This window comes from Callospermophilus lateralis, chromosome 7 (assembly GCF_048772815.1).
Source record: "Callospermophilus lateralis isolate mCalLat2 chromosome 7, mCalLat2.hap1, whole genome shotgun sequence".
Lineage (NCBI taxonomy): Eukaryota > Metazoa > Chordata > Mammalia > Rodentia > Sciuridae > Callospermophilus > Callospermophilus lateralis.
The window spans coordinates 137,099,242-137,118,690 of record NC_135311.1 but is presented as its reverse complement, the minus strand read 5'-3'; the positions used below and the strand labels follow the sequence as shown (position 1 = coordinate 137,118,690).

The following is a 19,449-nucleotide window of genomic DNA, read 5'->3' as shown; positions in this document are numbered from 1 at the left end:
GATGGCGTGGGGTAAGCCGCTCACTCGCTGAATCGGTAGTGATTGGGCAGTGATTTTGTGACACTATTGATGCTGACTGAACTGTAAACACTCATGGTGCATTTTGCAAGGGACACAAAGTTACACGGGTACGAAGTTCACAGAGTACTGCGGTTCGTAATTTGTTAATTGTGGGCCCATCCCTCCCTTTTGCTCGTACGATTTATTATAACGAACTCTGTACCAATACACACACGTTTTTGCGAAAAACAGTCACGTCCCCGCCATCGCTGGGCCACCTTCCCGAAGAAGGGGGATGGAGAAGGCCGCCAAGACCCCTTCCCGGAGTCGCCGCCAGGGGGCGTGCGCAGGACAGAGAAAAGTTTCGCTCTTTGACCCCCGGCGCGGCCCGTCGCCCGTCGCTGCGGCGGGAAAAATCTGACCGGACCGTCTGGGCCACTGCCTCTTTCTGCCTTCGAGCGTCTTCCTGAGCTGGTCCGCGTGATGGAGGAGGAGGCGGAGGCCGAGGAGCAACAGCGATTCTCTTACCAGCAGGTACAGCATAAACCGGGGCCGGGCTGGGCAAGCACGGCGTCGAGGTCATGAAAGAGGAAAAGACCTCGAGGCCTCGTTTCACTTCTGGGGGTTCGCGCCCCCGTGGTCGGTTGCTGCTCGTATCTGCGCATGCGCCGGACCTGCCGGCGCGGGCGGTTCTGGGAGGCGGTTTCCGAGGTAATGCGGCTGGGACCCGCGCGGCGGCGCTCGACGGCGGATTCCCGGGAGCGAGGCGCACGCGGGGCTGGCTTCGGTTCAGAGCCGCGGCCTCGCCTTGTCGTTCGCGGTCGGAGGCTGGGCGCCGGCGCTAATGGGAATCCGGGCAGAGCGGCAGGCGGGACTCAGACCAGGCCACCGCGTCAGGTGGACCTGGGCTCTGGTCTCGGCTCCCCGGCTCGCGTTTCTGTTGACCTTGGCCCAAGCGCAGTGTGCTCTATGGCGAAATCCGAGTAGGAGTGACCCCTCTGGGGTGATATCGAGCGTGCTGGCGTTCCTTTCAGCGGCACAGGGATTGCAGGGTGCAGAGTCATGAGAACATCACTGTCCCGAGAAGGGACCCTGAGTGGCAGGCAGCCCCAGAGAGGACTGACCGAAGAAACGCGCTGGACGTTTCCTCCCTGTGTTCCTTTGCAGTGTCCAGTTTCCTCCGCCCTCTGCCCTCCCTCTTTTTTGCGTAACCATCAGAAAGGTTGAAAAAGTCGTGCCAGGAACACCCAGGTGACTCTTCTCCATTCATTGCTTGTTAGCATTTTGCTCTATTTGTGACCTTGCGCTGCGTCTTTTTTTTTTTTTTTTTTAAGCTGACAACAACCGGTATTCCCCGGTGGTCTCCCATCCCAAGCACTAACCAGGCCTGACCTTGCTTAGAGGACCGAAGAGCAATTGCCTAGCATGCCTAAGGCCCTGGGTTCAATGTCCAGAACTATGGGTTAGGGGAAAAGACCCCATAATTGTTTTGTTCTGAATTATTTGAGAATAGTTACAGAGAGCCCCAGCCCCACCTTTAATTTTTTTTAATATTATGTGTTTTTTTATACATTTAATTTTATGTGATGCCGAGGTTCTACCCAGTGCCTCACACATGCTAGGCAAGCGCTCTGCCACTGAACTATAACTCCAGCAAGGGTCCTTTAAATATTAATAATTGAATACACATCTCATAGGAACAAGGTGTTCTCTTACATTATCTCAATAAATTATCACATTTAGGAAGTTCAATATTGATAAAATTCTGTTATCAAGCATCCAGTACATATTCCCATATCCCCATTTGTTCCAAATATCTTTTGTGTGTGTGTGGGGCGGGGGGGTACTGAAGATTGAACACCATAGCACTGAGCTTCGTCCCCAGCCCTTCTTATTTTATGAGGTTGGGTCTTTCTAAGGCTGACCTCCATCTTGGGATCCTCCTGTTTCAGTCTCCTGTCTCTGGGATCATAGACATGCACCATGTTTTTTCCTTACTGAACCCATTTTTTTTTTTTTTTTTTTTTAAGCAAATGACAACCACCCAGTTTACCAACTTTTTAAACCAAGGCTTAACATTACATATTTAAACAGTTGCTAAAACTTAAAAGTTGTCTGCATTCATGCACAACTGGAAAACATCCTTAAATTTATATTAAAACAGAAATGTATTACCATTAATGCATTAATATCTTTCACTACTAAATACTGTAAAAAACAAATTATATTTTTTTGTTAATTTTTTAAATCTATATATGACAGCAGAATGCATTACAATTCATATTACACATATAGTGCACATTTTTCATATCTGATTATGTACAAAGTATATTCACACCAATTTATGACTTCATTCATGTACTTTGGATAATGAAGACCATTACATTCCACCATCATTTCTAACCCCCTGCCCCCTCCCTTTCCCTCCCACCCCTCTGCCCTACCTAGAGTTCATCTCTTCCTCCCACGCTCCCCCTCCCTACCCCACTATGAATCAGCCTCCTTATATTAGAGAAAACATTCGGCATTTGGTTTTTTGGGATTGGCTAACTTCACTTAGCATTGTCTTCTCCAACTCTATCCATTTACCTGCAGGTGCCATGATTTTATTTTCTTTTATTGCTGAGTAATAATCCATTGTGTATATATGCCATATTTTTTTAATCCATTCATCTATTGAAGGGCATCTAGGTTGGCTCCACAATTTAGCTATTGTGAATTGTGCTGCTCTAAACATTGACGTGACTGTGTCCCTATAGTTGCTTTTTTATTTTTATTTTTTTTTATTTTTTATTTTTTTTAGAAAGAGTGAGAGAGAGTGAGAAAGAGGGAGAGAGAGAGAGAGAATTTTTTAATATTTACTTTTTAGTATTTGGCAGACACAACATCTTTGTCTGTATATGGTGCTGAGGATCGAACCCGGGCCTCACGCATGCCAGGCGAGCGTGCTACCGCTTGAGCCACATCCCCAGCCCATAGTTGCTTTTTTAAGTGGAATCATTTCTATGGGAGGTGTACCCTGGCAGTGTTAGCTCACTGCGGGCGGCACTACTTGGCTCACGTGTCAGACACATGGAGAGCAGACCTGTGCTGGTGTTAGAACGCAGTCTTGGCCTAGCAGTACTCAAAGTCAAGCTCACATTGTGTTATATTTTATACAAAAGCAAAGTGCATATGGAAATTACAACAATTTTAAAGACAAAAAAACATGGTCCTATTGTGTGATCCCAAAAATAAACTCAAAGTCTATGACAAGTAGGAACTCCAATGAGCTGTTTATAAATACTTTAGGCACAATTATACTGAAAGTCAAGTTTGTTTAAATTTTTTAAAAAATGTTCCTGTTAACCCTCAAATGGTGCTTGTTATAGTTTAACATTTCTGTTCAATGCATGTGTTGAATTACTTGTTATCCAAGCATAGTAGCTGCTCCTTGCCATTTATCACTAAGGACTTTTACTGGCCGTCTTAACTTCTACTCTTTCTTTACCTTCTCAATAATTCTCTTTGTAATGATTTACATTATGTTACTAAATACTTAAAAACAAACTGAAATTATTTTCTGCCACTAGAACTATTTCAGTAGAAGTTGCTATAGATTTGAAGTTGCCCATCCTACTGCCACCAAATCATGTAGAAGAAAATGTAATGAGGCCACTGTGACCTAGTGACCCAATGAAGAAAATCCACCTCGAAATGGTGGAAATCCACTGAAAGCGAGAAAAACAAGCCTGCACCTTGGTTTCTGCTTCCTTGGGGACCCTTTCGATTCCCAAAAAAGTCTTCAAATGGGTCTTCAAAGAAGTCAAATGAAAAATGGGTCCCTTCCACCAAAAAATTCCCTGCAGATATCATCTGGGTTCCAGACTGTCAAAATGACTTCCACCTCCTCCTTCAGCAGTTAATCCTTCTTTGCCATGCTTGTCATAGATGTCCTGCTTTTTAGCATCTGATACCACCTCATGTGCCTTGGCTACTTGTTTGAGTTTTCTCTGTGCTTCTGCTTTATTCTGAGGATTTATATCTGGATGCCACTTTAGTGCCTGTTTCTGATATGCCTTTTTGATATCTTCAGGTGAGGCATGCCTCTGCACGCCTAGAACTTCATATAATTCACCATGTTTTAACAGATTATTGGAACAAGTCCCAGGACGGTGTGGTGGGCAGGACAGGTCTGGCAGGGCTGTGCTGGTGGCAGCAGCAGCAGTGTCTCCTTTGCCATTTTCTTTTTGTCCTTTATCTGACAACAAACTGGACTTGTGCTTTTGCAGTTTCATTTCATTTGCATGTACAGTGAATAATTGCTGGTGGATAGTGCTCTCTTGGGTTCAGCCGTCCCCAAGTCCACTTCATCTGTGTCTTCAGCAGAGATAGATGACTCACAGATAGGCTTAACAAAAGTTTGTTGACTTCATCCCAGGCCATTGCTAAGCTTGTTTTGCTCTGCTTTGAGGTTTTTCTTGGTACTTTATTCCTCTGCATGAGGAAGGAATAGTTTTCTTCGGTGTCTTCAAGGGTTGCTGAGGGCTGGCGGGTGGAGCTCAGTGGTGGAGCTCTTGCGCATGCATGAGGCTCTGGGTTTGTTCCCTAGAATTGCAAAAAAAAAAAAAAAAAAAGTGTGTGGAGGTAATTTGCAAAGGAACAGTGAAGGCTGTTGAAGTGGTACAAACCTGCTAATCAAAATGGGGTCAGATGTGCCCTTACCTGTCTTTCCCTGTGTTCTCTACTTTTATCCTGTTTCATATAGGCCTAGCCCTGCCAGGGACTTGAAGCAGAGGCATGATTTCCTTCTGTCTTTACTCAGTTAACTGCCTAAAGGGCACAGTCTCTGACTTGGTTTGTCATTGTGTTTCTCAATAAGTAGCACACTGCAAGTAACTGGCTGATAGTTGTGGAATAACTGAGGGAAGGTTTGCTGATACTTGGCAAGTACCAGTCCGACATCTCCTACTGATCTGCCGTCGTAATTCCTTATTTTTACATGACCTAAGTCATTACAATAGCTGAAAGTAATGTTTCTACAAGTCATACTCCAGAAGATCTCATTAATTGATTAGGACACGTGAAGAGTCACTCAGCCATTATGGAAAGTGCTGAAGAAATTAGGCTGAGCATATCTTCTTGGTCTTATTTATTTATTTATTTTTGGTACCAGGGATTGAACCCAGTAGTACTTAACCACTGAGTCACATCTGCAGCCCATTTTTTAGTTTTATTTAGAGACAGGATCTCACAGAATTGTTTAGGGCCTTGCTAAGTTGCTGAGGCTGATTTTGAACTCATCATCCACCTGTCTCAGCCTCCCGAGCTGCTGGGATTACAGATGTGTGCCAGTACACCCAGCTTATTTATTGTTTATTATTATTTTTACTTTTTTGGTACTTGGGATTGAACCCAGGGTGCTCTACCACTGAGCTATGTCCCAGACCTTTATTTTTTATTTTGAGCAGAGTCTTGCTAAGTTGCTGAGGCTGGCCTTGAACTTTTTGATTATCTTACCTCACCCTCGCAAGTAGCTGGGATTGTAGGCATATACCACTGCACCCAGATGGTCTTTTTTTTTTTTTAATATTTATCTTTTAGTTGTAGTTGGACACAATACCTTTATTTTATTTTATTTTGAGAGAGAGGAGGGAGAGAGAGAGAGAGAGAGAGAAATTTTTTTTTTAATTTATTTTTTAGTTTTCGGCGGACACATCTTTGTATGTGGTGCTGAGGATCAAACCCGGGCTGCACATATGCCAGGCGATTGCGCTACCGCTTGAGCCACATCCCCAGCCCAACAATGCCTTTATTTTATTTATTTATATGTGGTGCTGAGGATCAAACCCAGGGCTTTGCATGTGCTGGGCGAACCCTCTATCACTGAGCCACAACCCCAGTCCCGGCCCAGCTGGTCTTAATTCTTTTTTTTTTTTTTTTTTTTAAGAGAGTGGGAGAGAGAGAGAGAAGTTTTTAATATTTATTTTTTAGTTTTCAGCGGACACAACATCTTTGTTTGTATGTGGTGCTGAGGATCAAACCCAGGCCGCACGCACACCAGGCTAGCGCGCTACCGCTTGAGCCACATCCCCAGCCCCCTGGTCTTAATTCTTAAAGGTGTGGAAAGCTCTTATTTGTAAACTCATCCCCCCTCCCCTGCAAAGTATTTTGACTTTTTTTTTTTTTCTTCCAGAGGCTAAAAGCTGCTGTTCACTACACAGTGGGTTGTCTTTGTGAGGAAGTCACCTCGGACAAAGAGATGCAGTTCAGCAAACAAACCATTGCAGCAATTTCAGAGTTAACTTTTCGACAGTGCGGTATGAAGCCAGGGTCTTCCTCTCTGTGTCTATCTATCCCGTAGGTTGGTCTGCCTGGGAGCAGTGTGCGGGTGGGACTGTGGTGTCTCTTACCCACACGCGGAGGATGTCATCATCGTCATACTCTTCATGAAAAACTTACTGGCTGTGAGATTTGGACATTTTATGGGAAGAACTGTTAGAGTTTTTTTCCTATTGCACCAACACTAAGGTATTAACACCTTTTTTATTGTCTTTTAAACTGCCTTGATGGCTAGAACATTAGACATTAAATTTTTTATTTCAATGCTTTATAACATTTTTATATCACGTGTTTTGACAGCTGAATTTGTGGTATTGGTACTTGCTTAACTTTAGAGGAAATTAGTGCCCTCACAAGCCCTAACCTGTTGCAGAATTTAATATTAAAGAATAGTTCCTATAGCTTCTAGAAACTAAAGGTGGAGTCATAATTAATGGAAGGCTTATAATAAAGGGTGGAGGGTGTGAGAAGGACAAGGAGGTCATCATGATTAAAAAAGCTAAGAGCTGTGGGGCTGGGATTGTGGCTCAGTAGTAGAGCTGCTTGCCTAGCAGGCTCGGGGCCCTGGGTTCGATCCTCAGCACCATATAAAAATAAGTGAATGAAATAAAGGTATCAGGTCCAACTACAACTTAAATAAATAAATAAATAAATAAATAAATAAAGCAAGCAAGCTAAGGGCTGTTACCAAATGATGGGGCTGCCTGAAATGCCTCCCCTCCCCTTTAAAAGGGTTCCCTGTGTTAATCACTGGCAGTACCGTGCAGCATCCACATCCCCCTTCTCCTGAAATGAGACTGTGCTCAGGGTGGTTAAAGTGTATCCCTTTTTTTCTCTTTCAGAAAATTTTGCCAAAGACCTGGAAATGTTTGCCAGGTGGGTCGAGAGCTTGCTGATGAAGTGCTGCTTGCTTATGTTCTGCTGATGCTCTCCATCCGGTGTGTGTGTGTGTGTGTGTGTGTGTGTGTGTGTGTGTGTCAGGAGAGCTTTGGCTTGTTGTATTTTAGAACTTTGTAGATGCTTCGTCTCTAATCATGAATCTGCAGGAATACAGCATCTGCTTTAATCATGCCGATTCAGACTTGGCATCTTTGGAAGTTCTCCAAGTATTTTCTGGTAAAAAACCTAAGTTACTCATTTCCAGGTTGAAAAGGCCTGAGTGATATCTCCAGGACTCTGAATGTGCTGGTGTCTATTTTAAGAACCACGCTTTGAGGATGGTTTGATTGCTGTGTGTCTGAGTGTGGGCTGTCTGCCCTCTGAGGGGGCCCATTGGGTTCCACTGCAGTGATTGCTCGCAGGTGTATGGATAGTGATGGACAACAGAGGCTTTCATTTGCCACCAAATGAGTAAGACATGCTCTGTGGAAAGGGGCAATTTGCTTTCAGCTGGTAAAGCTTGAGCTTTTACAAGTGATTTATGTTTATCTCTTCAATTAGTACCTTAGGTAATTGAAAACAATTGCAAGAAATTGCTTTTGTGCAACAGCTGGAATGACTAAGGCATGGAAGGCTGAAGCTTTCTTGCTATCACTTCTGAGTTGGTGCCAGTGCCTCCCATGCCCACCCTGTTCACCTTGCTCCTATTAGCTCTTTGTTTCTGGAATGAATATTTTGAATGAATTAAAGCACTAGGTTCTCAGAGGGCAGGTTCTAAATTTTTCCTACTCCTGTATATATTAGTCCCTAAAAACCACTTAGTATTGTCAATTTGGCCAAGAGGGATATTATGGGATACCCATAGTTTAAATGGCTTGTTCGTTGTTCACTTGGGCTGCTCCTGTGTGGCCTTCCACATTAAGTACATTTATCACCTTTGTTTCCCATTTTTGTGTTGGATGTGGAAAAAGACAAGGAAAATTTTGAAATACTTTTGTAAAAATTCTAGAAAGAAAAATGCATTTAGGAGCTGAGGGTATAGCTCAGTGAAAGAGTGTGTGCTCAGCATGTGGGAGGCCCTGGGTTCCATCGCCATCAAAAATTAAAAAGGTGGGCTGGGGATGTGGCTCAAGCGGTAGCGCTCTCGCCTGGCATGTGTGGGGCACTGGGTTTGATCCTCAGCACCACATAAAAATAAAATAAAGATGTTGTGTCCACTGAAAACTAAAAACTAAATATTAAAAAAATTCTCTCTCTCTTTAAAAAAATAAAATAAAAAAGGTGGTGGTGGAAGAAATTAGAAATATTTAGCATAGCAACATATTAAGTTTTCAGATATTTTGTGTTTTTCATAATTTCATGAAAGGTTAATCTGCTGCTGCATCCTATGGGGAAGTGGTATGTGTGAGACTTAAGACCGGAGCTCTAGAAGGCAGGAGCTCACAGCTTACATAAAAATCTTTTCAGTGGGTTGGGCTATAGCTCAGTTGACTGAGTGTCTGACTTGCATGTAAAAGGCCCCTGGGTTCAATCCCCAGGACCAAAAACAAAAAATGTTTAATGAGAGGGCTTCTGAAAAGGCTCTCAGCAGCTCTTCTCTGAATCCTACTGTTAGAGGCTCTCCTCACTTCATTGTCACCTGTGTGTTCCCAAGCTCCCCCAGACTTTTTCTTAGAGCCAGAGCCGTGCAGAACCCAGCAAGCTGGCCTGGGATGGGTATGCATCCCTTCTACCTGGGACAGTCCACAAGTGCAGATTTCCTTTGAAGACTCATTCTTTATCTGAATTTTACCTTTTTGTGATATTCCAGCTTGCTTTCATGTAAAAAAAAATATTCCTTTAAAGCTTATTGCTGAATAAGACTGATGTTCTGAAAATGTAACTTGTTTTTCTTGGAGCTTTGTGTATTCTCCATCACAGTCTATAATCCCAGGGTTATAATGGCCCCTGTTTGAGAAATCTAACTATGTATTTCAGGCCAGCTGTATTTTAAACAGTCTTTGTAGACTGGTCTGGGAACCTAATCAGCATTTATAACATTTTGATGAAAAAAATGCATTTACATTCTAAATAATTAATTTACCTGCAAGTTTGGCAAAACCGTTTCGCGGTTTACATTGTAACTTTCCTTTATTTAGTTTGGAATTTTTAGTCTTCTCATATTGTTTTTTTTTTTTTTTTTTTGTTTTTGTTTTTGTTTTTTTAAGACAGAGGGAGAGAGGGAGAGAGAGAATTTTAATATTTATTTTTTAGTTCTCGGCAGACACAACATCTTTGTTTGTATGTGGTGCTGAGGATCGAACCCGGGCCGCACGCATGCCAGGCGAGCGCGCTACCACTTGAGCCACATCCCCAGCCCTTCTCATATTGTTAATATGTTCACATTCAAAACTTTTAAGGTAGATATTCTATAGTTAATAAATTCTGGGAATCTTTTTGAAATAGTTTTTAGAACATGAACCTGTGTTGCTTAGAGTATTATATGAAAGATTGCTGGGCTGGGGGTTTAGGTCAGTGGTAGAGCACTTTCCTAGCATGCTTGAGGCCCTGGGTTTCACCCCCAATACTGCAAAAGGGAAAGAAAAGAAAGGAAAGAAAATTGCTGTTATTTTCCCTGGAGTAATTTTTGGGAGTCAGAGGTTTGTCTTAGGAGAGTCTGATGTTTTATGGTTGGTGTGGGATTTACCTGTTCCTCCATGTAGGAGAGAATTAACTTTAAAATCTGGTGCAAATACCAGACACAACACCAAGAGTTAGGATTGAGTTTGTTGTTTCCCCAGAACTTCCTTGTGAATAGATAAGGTCACTCTGAAGAATGGTGTACATATTCCTTTCACTTATTTCTTTTTTTAAAAAATATTTATTTATTTATGTATCTTTAGTTTTTTTAGGTGGATATATTAGTTTGTTTTTCTTTTGGTGCTGAGGATCGAACCCAGTGCCTCATGCAAGCTAGGTGAGCACTCTACCACTGAGCCACCACCCCACTCTACCATTAAGCCACCACCCCAGCCCCATCGCTTATTTCTTTCATTGCACTTTAAGTAAACACGGATAAGAGCGGTCCAATGGTGTGACTAAAACTGGGCCCTACTGTGTACTTGGTACTCCAGTGAGGCTGTCTGTAGTCAGGCCTCATACTTTGTGGCTGCCTTTATATCTCCTTCTGTTTGTCCTGCTCCTTGCAGGTTGCTGATTAGCACTTATCTCCCTGCCTCTATGTACTGGGGATTGAAACCAGGACATTCTACCACTGAGTTACATCCCAAGCCCTTTTAAAATTTTGTTTGGAGTCAAGGTCTGGTTGTGTTGTCTAGGCTGGCCTCTTGCCTTGGCCTCCTAGGTACTTAGTATTGTATGTGTTTGCCACTGCATTCAGCTAGAAGTTCCCTCTTAAAACGGGTATTATCTCATGACAAGCAGATATTGTCATTCATGATGAAATGACATGTGATACTGTACATTTAGCGGGAGATAATTTCTGTGTGATTTTATCTTTAACTCAGCAGTTATTCAATGAGGACTAATATGTGCTGACCACTTTGCTAGTTATTAAGGATACATTGATTCTTACTTATTCCTGATTACAAAGTTCTTATTTATTTTGGGCAGAAGTTAATAATGGCAAGAAAGGATTAATCAGAGTAATAAATTATTGAATAGAGCTCATTATCTGAAATTATCTTTCATAGCAAGGATAAGACGACTGGAATGAGACTTTGGGTCCAAGCTGTGAGCAAGAAACAGACTTCAACTTAAAGGATCTTCTTTGTTCTGCTGAGGCTGCTGTGGAGGCCAGGCAGAAACACTTGACAGAGACCGGTGCTGGGAGGCATCTGCATATGCTTTTTCCTGTCATTTATCCCTTGCATGTCTATGGAAAGGGCATAAATGACAGGAAAAAGAGCTTTGGGATCTTGCTATAAGTAAAGCCACTCTTCCTGGAAATTCTCTTGCTCTTCTATTTAATGTGTATTTAAGCAGAAGCTCTCTTTGTATTTTGAGGCTTATTTTCTCTAAAGTTGTACACTGACATTTTTCTTGCTCTTCCTGTGGTATTCACTATGATCATGTAAGACACTTTGGAAGGATTTTTAACTCCTCCATCTCCTTCTGCATCTCTGGCCCCTGTGGCCCTTGGGCAAGGTGAACAGTTGGGTTTCTGCCTTCTCTGGGTCTTCTTGGGTCTAATTGGTGTCTTGCTAGTAACCTTACTCATTTTAAATGTTACTGTTGCTCAATGACCACTATCTAACAAGATGATTACTTAGGGGTACTGGCTAGTTTGAAGTCTGACCGTGAGTTAGGATTGAAGTTAAGATTAAAGTTCATCAGAACCTTAAATAGCAAACATTTTGGTGACTTGTTTCTGCCCTTTCCATAGACATGCAAAAAGAAGCACAATTAACACTGAGGACGTGAAGCTCTTAGCCAGGAGGAGTAATTCACTGGTGAGAGATGAATTTCTTTGCTCATTCCCCTTTCCCATCAGAATACATTATTCCCAATTAATCACTTGAAGCCATGAAGTTAATCCCTAGGGCACCTTGCATTAAAAACTAGAGATGGTTGAACTATGCAGACCTGCCTGAAATTTATGATCTTTCTTTCATGATGATGAATCTTATGAAGCCAATTTGAAATTTTCTAATCAGCACTCTCTGAATTTTATAATTTGCCCTTTTTGTAATCTCTCAAAACTTTGGTTCCATGTTTCATTTACAGCATGATGTCTGAGACTGGTCACAGGCTAATCTGTGGGGAGGGTTCTTTATAGTATCCATAGTTCTCTTCACAGGCAAGGTGTGGAAGAGTATCTATGGGGCTCAATGTGCAGGAAAAAGCATTTTCTCTCTCTTCTTTTTCTTTCAGTTTTCTTTTGGTGGGGTAGCACAGTGTGGGGAGGAGTATTGGGAAATCAGGCCATGAGTGGTTTACTACTGAGCTATCTTTATTTTTTATTTCAAGACAGGGTCTCACTAAGTTGTTTATGACCTTGTTGAGTTACCCAAGCTGGCCTTGAATTTGCAGTTTTCCTGCTTCAGCCTCCCAAGTAGCTGAGATCACAGGCGTGTACCACCGCATCTGGTGACATTTTCTTTTTTTTTTTTTTTAAAGAGAGAGTGAGAGAGGAGAGAGAGAGAGAGAGAGAGAGAGAGAGAGAGAATTTTAATTTTATTTTTTAGTTATCGGCGGATACAACATCTTTGTTTTGTATGTGGTGCTGAGGATCGAACCCGGGCCGCACGCATGCCAGGCGAGCGCGCTACCGCTTGAGCCACATACTCAGCCCCTCTGGTGACATTTTCTGTCTTTTCAAGTCTAGAAATTATTTTGACTAAACTTTCATTTTTCAGGTAAAGACACAGAAATGCTATGATCATCCCAGGCTAGTGGCTGTGACTGATAGCAGACCCAGGACACCAGGAGGTGTCCTAAGTCCAATGCTAGCAATTAATACACTGATGGCCCCTCAATAATGTGGTCTCCACAAGGACAGGGTTTTTTTTGCTTTTGTTCTCAGCTCCATTAACACTACTTCTAGAATAGTGCCTGCCACAAAAAAGGTGCTCAATAAATAGTTGTTCATGAATTAATCTGTGTAGTATTTTACTTAACTCCTGCCTCAGCCTTCTAAATAGCTAAAACTATAGGCACACACCACCACACTCCGCCTGGGTGGGTTTTTAATAATATATCTTATTAGTCCCACTTTATAGGCTTGGCAACTGAAGTTCAGTAACTCCCCAAAGTTAAATAGGAAGTTTTGTGGTTGAAAGCTGAAGCTTAACCTTCTGGCCCTCAATCCAGTGCTGTTTTCTTCACCTTATCTTTTCTACTCTCCTCTCTTAATATCCTTTCTCCAAAGTTTAAGTCAAGATTAAGGATGTGGCATTGGGCAGACATTCTTCTCTTTGTAACTTCTGCACAGTTATAATTTATTTTGTCTCCTTTAGTTATCAATTTCTGTTGCAAAGGGATGATCATTCACCTCATCTAGGAATATTAATTGGGAAGTCATCTCCTTGTATGTTTGTTTACTTCATAATATTGCTTTTATTTTGAACTCTTCTAATTTTTTTTTCACCCGATACACCTTATTACAGAGGAATATAGCTAAATTTGTGCATTAGACCAAGTCCTCCAAGAGCAGGAGGAACTTTTCTTATTTATCTTGTATCCCTAGTACTTGCAACATAGCAGTTGCCCAATAAACTTTAGTTGGATAAATTTAAGGGATGTTGATTGTACTCGAGCTTTGTTTTTTGTAGTGTTGAGAATGGAAACCCCTTTTGCTTTATGAATGCTAAGCAAACACTTTGTCACTGAGCTCCACCCCGGCCCTCCACTTTTACTTTATGTAGTAATTTCTACAAACTTCATTTTTTTTTTTTCAACTGGGGCCTTCCACATGCAAACTTCCCATTTTAAATTCTTTTGATTATTCAAGGAACTCTTACTTTGAAAGATACTGTTTGGAAGATACGTGGATAGCACTCAGTTGATTTTTATAGTTGATTCCTTTTTCTAGAAAAAAGTTTTGAAGCTGCCTTTAACTCTAAGAGGTGTAACCCAGGCTTTTCTACCCAAATTCTCTAGATGTGAGTGGTTGGGGACGGTGTGGCTGTTATTTTTAGGTTTAATGATTTACAACCAGGTTAAGTACTTTTTTTTTTTTTTTTTTTTGTAGCTAAAATACATCACAGAGAAAAATGATGAGATTGCTCAGTTTAACCTGGAACGGAAGGCAAAGAAAAAAAACAAGTCAGAGGATGTTAACAAAAGCTCAAGGGAGACAGTGGAAGCTGAAGCAGTGGACAGTGAGGACTGAGCTCTCACCATGGAGGCAGCCCTCTGCAGGTAGAGCCTCTAGGAGTGTCTGTTGCCTCAAAGAGAATTTTGAAGTGATAAGTAGAGATTTAAAAGAAAAAGAGGCTAGGCAGCTTTGTGTGCTGAATTCTCCAAGCCATTAACTGCAGAAGCTAGTTTAAAGGACACCCAGAAAGTCCAGCAAATACTCCTGTGTATTCCTCAAGCACAACAAGAAGGCATGTGTATGAATGATATATCCTGGGACTTACACACACTATGGCTAATAAAATTGTGTGAGCAAGTAAGTATAATAGACTTTTTCAAACAGAAATTATAGTTATTTTTCATTCTTTTACGTAATTTTCTTAGCCAAAAGGCAATCTTTGAAAGATGAATAAAGCTGTACTTATGTAGCTGTCTGATTATCAGTATTTTTAAATCCATGCCATTGTGATCACAAGTAAAAAGATGATGTTTTGGAATGCTTCTTTTTGCTTTTTAAAGGTAATTTTCTCCAGAAACACAGTCCACATGACTTTTCTCTGGCTATTTTGTAATTCAACTGTGGTTCTACTGTGTAGAAATTTTGCTTAAGTGGAAGATCTGGAGCTACCACTGCAAAACATTTCAGGATTATGTCCTCCGTTTTAGTTTTTGAGAGATGATGTTGCCAAGGGCACCAGTTCTACTGTCTTTTCATGTTTTTGGGTTCTTAGAGGTCCAGGACCAGCCTTTCCCTTATGGGGCAATAGAGATTGCACATACAGAATGTTCTCAACACAACGTCTCAACTCAATGTCTCTTGGGATCTTCACAACTTTATGACTGTCCCTTTTTATTGAAAAGCTGAGTCTTGGCACAGTTAACCAGCTGCCCAGGATCACCAGGTTGTTTATCAATAGAGATGGAATTTGCATTTAGGGCTGTTGACTCTCTTGTGGGAAAGAGTGAAAGGGCATGCACTTTAGGTAGAATTTATACCATCCATGCCTCCAATAGCAGCAGAAGATACCCCCACAGTCTGACCCAAGGGAAATGCTGGCCATGGTCAGAGTCAAGCACTGACCTCACACTTAATGGTTTCAGGTTCTGCAAAGAACCAATCATTTGAGCCCATATGTTAATTGTAACATCTGGATGTCACATCAATGACAGAAAAGTGAATCATAAGGCCTTCCATTGTTCACATACATTCAGCCAAAGATCTGCATGAAAAAGTTGTATTCGCGGATAAACTGTCTTTAAATATCTCCTCAAAAAAAGTGTAGGGTGTGGGCACTATGTACTTCCCAAAGATTGATAGAACTAGGTCTGCATCTTGGTTCAGCAACCCTAATAGCTGTGTTACTTTCTGAAACTTTGTGTTTTTATCAGTGAAATAGGGTTAAAAATACCTTATAACAAGGTTGTGTGTGATAATAAAAGGAAATAGGTAGGACTCTTATAACAGTGTATTTGTAAATTTCTGTAGCTGCAGAGTCTCATTCTGCATGTGACTGAAAATGGTGAACCTATGTGTGCAGTCATGTCTGGTCTGATTAGAGGCATGCAGAGGACACCTACTATGTGGCAGGAGTATTTTGACATATTTTCAAGCCAGATTAGAAAACTGACTTGACATTCATGTGGTCTTTTGGTTTATGTGGCACATTTATTCATGATCTATTTTTACTTTAGACAAATGGTCTTACAACACATTTTTCAGGGATGCCACATAGGGGCAGGCCAGACTTGGTAGGAAGTAGTTGACTTGACTCCCCATGTTCTCTGAAGCTGCCTATTCCCTGCACATTCCAGTTAGGGTTTAGTTTATTCTGGAAGGTCCAAGGTGATGTTGATCATCCTCTAAGTTCAGCAACTTAGAGCGGCCCTAGGCAATTTAGTGGCATACTGTGTCAGAATAAAAAATAAAAAGGACTGGGAATGTGGCTCCATAGTTAAGCACCCTGGGTTCAATCCCTGGTACCAAAAAAAAAAAAAAAAAAAAAAAGTGCTGATCTCTGATCTCTCAGTGGCCTGGCTGCTCCGGTTGCATCACCTGGGCATCTGCTGGATCGCTGAGGGCTCCTGGCTTTTCCCTGCACCTGCCTCACCCTCTGCACTTAGGTCTCACTTGATAGTTTGAGAAGGCCTGGCATGGGTCCAGTGGGTCTGGCCTGCTAGGTGGAGGGCAATGCTGGGGCGTGGTCCTCGCCCACAATCGGGTGAAGCCAGTGGTGCTGTCACTGTGTCACTCTGAGCCCTCATTGCTTCTGATTTATTTATTTTTTTTTTTGGCGGGGGCGGGGCAGGGATGCTGGGGATTGAATTCAGGGGCACTTGACCACTGAGCCACATCCCCAGCCCTATTTTGTGTTTTATTTAGAGACAGGGACTCACTGTGTTGCTTAGTGCCTCATTTTGGCTGAGGCTGGCTTTGAACTCGCCATCCTCCTGTCTCAGCCTCCTGTGCCACTGGGATTTACAGGCATGTACCACTGCACCTAGCTTGCTTCTGATTTCTATTGCTTATAGCAGACTCGGTCTTACTTTACTTCTTGTGGATGCTGGGGAAGGAACCCAAGGCCTTATGCATGCTAAGCACGTGTTCTACCACTGAGTTATACCCCCAGTCCCTCAGTCATACTTTTATATGGGCAAAATTTTACATTTTAAACTCCTTATTCAAGGCTAATTGTATATTATGTTAAATCACTTGGTTTTGTTCTCATGGCTTCCTGCTTATTGTAGGCATAATTGTGAGGAAGTAGAACTTCCTCAGAAACAAGCACACATGATTCCAGAATAAGAGCAAATTCACCCTAAACACAGGAAAAAACCTGAGGCTTTAATTAAGGGGCTAAATTCATCCCCAAAATGCTTTTGTGGGCACTGATTGCTCAAGCTCATGCGTCACTTATGCGTGAGTGTGAGGAAAGAGGGCCACATGTTTTCAATTGACATGTATAGACGCCAAAACAGCTGGTACTGGAGCTTAAAATACCCCAGTCTCCAAAGAAGAGACCCACATCCACAAAACATTGACTTCAGGGCTGCCAAGAAGGATGGGCGGCAGCAGAGCTGGAGGGAAGTGGCCGTGGGCCTGTGCAATGCTGCTACTGCTGCTCTGGGGGGCCACAGCCACTGCTCTTCCCCTCGAGAGTGGCCCCAGCCACCAGGACAGCACGGTGAGTACAGTCTCTGCTTGGCCACATGCTAGCCTGCTGCCAGTGCATCTCTTTGCCTGGCACTTTGGCTACCCTGTGGGTTCCCAGCATCTGCATGGCCCGGTGTGTGTGCGCAGGGCAGGGTAGAATGCTGAACTCCAGTGTCCTCAGCTGCCCTATCCCATTCAGACTATTGATTCTCATGACTTCACTTGTTCCAGCCCAGAAAGTTTGTCAGAGACCTCGGCATGTCAGGGGGAGCCTCTCTCCTGTGCTGGCTCTGCCTCTGCTAGTCTGATATGCTGCGAGTGCTCCAGGCCATCTCTTTGCACTCGTGGAGTGGCTCCTGCCCGTATTCTAGAGCCTACTTCTAGAGCCTTCATTTACTTATGTAGCCATATTCTCAGAGTAATTGACATCATTACATTTTCCACCATGAGAATTTGTAACTTCATGGGTAATTTATTTCTCTTTTTCCCTTTTTGAAATAGTTCCAAGAAGAGTTCATAAAGTTGACCATTAAAAATGGATTTTTCTCCACAATTACCAGATGAGTTTCAGACAGGTCATTTATCATCAGATTACTCTTAGAAGCTTTCAATGGAATTTGAAAGGTCAGGCTGTGGGTGAAGCTTAGCGGTAGAGCACTTGCCTCCTAAGTGAAAGGCACTGTTTCAATCCCTAGTACTGCCCCTCAAAATAATAAATAAATAAGAGACCACAATTTAGCATCTCAATCTGATCTGTATCAGAGAAGGATGCCCCAAGGTGGGACAAACTAAATTAGCCTGATTCACCTCAGGCTTCCTAGTTGCCAGTCATTTGTCTGGGAGGTGTTAGGGAGGTTGTGGTGACAGATTTCCCCACCCCTCTAATTAAGCACCTCAGCAAAGATTATGGGGCAGAACTAGCAGGTTTTTTCCTTGTCTGACAATTATTGACTTTCCTCTAATTAGAGCAATTTTTTAAAGGTATTCTCTTAACTTTCTCATCCTTTATTTTATTTCTTTGTAGTGCTAGAACCCAGGGCTCTGTGCCTGCTAGGAGATGACTTTCTCACCCTTTGAATACAAATGTGATTTTTTGTTAAGGAGCATCTTTTCTTTCTTTTTTTTAAAGTGAGAATTCACATACCCTTTAATGCCACTGAACCTGATGGTTGATTTTTCTTTTGTCATCTGCTTCTCTTTGAAAGCATATGCAAGAAGTGGCAGAAATAAAGAAAAATGGTCTCCTGACTTTCCTTGCTTGGTGGCATGAGTGGACTTCTCAGGCCAGTCCTGGAGCCCTTACTGGAGGGCATGCCAGTGAGGTTTCCAAACGGCAGGAAGGCCCACCCCTTCAGCAGCCCCGTCGCCAAGATAAAACGCCCTGCAAGAACTTCTTCTGGAAGACCTTCTCCTCCTGCAAATGAACCACCCAGGACTACTTACTTACTGGCACTTTGGCTACCAGTGTAATGATGGACCCAAATAAAGTGTATTAAGCAGCAGGGTTCTTTCTTTGTGAGGTAGTTTTTTCTTCCCGCTTTATTCAAAAAAGTATTTTTCAGCTTCTTGGGAAGCTTAGACAGAAAAATAGCAAGTTGGAGGTAAGCCTGTGCGTCTTGGCATGACCTTGTCTCAAAATTTAGAAAGAGAAAATTTCAATGATACCCAATACTGAAAGTATTTAAAGCAGTAATTGGGAACCCAGTTGAATACTGTATGGGTAAGTGTTGCTGGGGATTCAACTTTGGCATTCTACCAACTGAGCTACATCCCCAGCCTTTTTTAAAACTTTATTTTGATAATGGAACTCATTAAGTTGCTGTGACTAGCCTCAATCTTATGATCCTCCTTTCTCAGCCTCCCTAGTTGCTGGGATTATAGGTGTGCCAGATGGTAGATTTTTCTTTGTTGTCATCTGCTTCTTTTTAAAAGCATATACAGGAAGGGGCAGAAATAAAGAAAAATGGCCTCCTGACTTTCCTTGCAGTCTGGCTCAAGTGAACATTTTTAAAAATGTTTTTCACATTTTTTATGGTTGCATTATAATTGTACATAATGATGGGATTGTTATATATTTGAAGGTCTACAATGTAACAACAATATAATTTGGCTAATTTCACTCTCCAGCACTTGCCCCCATTTCCCACCCCCTGGGTGAATACTTTTTTTTTTTTTTTTGAGATCTAATGCAGGGGCTCTTAACCACTGAGCCACATCCCAGCCTTTTCTTATAGATTTGATTTAGAGACAGGGACTCACCAAGTTGCTGAGGCTGTCTTTGAACTCTGGATGCCCCTGCC

At 42.2% G+C, this 19,449-nt stretch overlaps 2 protein-coding genes and 1 pseudogene across 2 annotated transcripts; 2 read left to right on the top strand and 1 right to left on the bottom strand.

The window, feature by feature from the left end:
* Positions 1 to 402: 402 nt before the first annotated feature.
* On the top strand, positions 403 to 18,434 carry Cenps (centromere protein S). The gene is made up of 6 exons (XM_076861333.2): positions 403 to 534; positions 6,176 to 6,299; positions 7,164 to 7,197; positions 11,585 to 11,651; positions 13,892 to 14,061; positions 18,355 to 18,434. Exons 1-5 carry the CDS (start codon positions 484 to 486, stop codon positions 14,030 to 14,032), a joined length of 417 nt encoding a protein of 138 aa, XP_076717448.1. The 5' UTR covers positions 403 to 483; the 3' UTR covers positions 14,033 to 14,061; positions 18,355 to 18,434.
* Positions 3,346 to 4,277, bottom strand: LOC143403462 (dnaJ homolog subfamily B member 6 pseudogene; annotated as a pseudogene).
* On the top strand, positions 16,894 to 18,618 carry Cort (cortistatin). Its single transcript, XM_076861331.1, is given in 3 exon segments — positions 16,894 to 17,001; positions 17,003 to 17,180; positions 18,355 to 18,618. Coding segments are annotated over 3 exon segments (498 nt in total). The 5' UTR covers positions 16,894 to 16,900; the 3' UTR covers positions 18,574 to 18,618.
* The last annotated feature ends 831 nt before the right edge of the window (positions 18,619 to 19,449 follow it).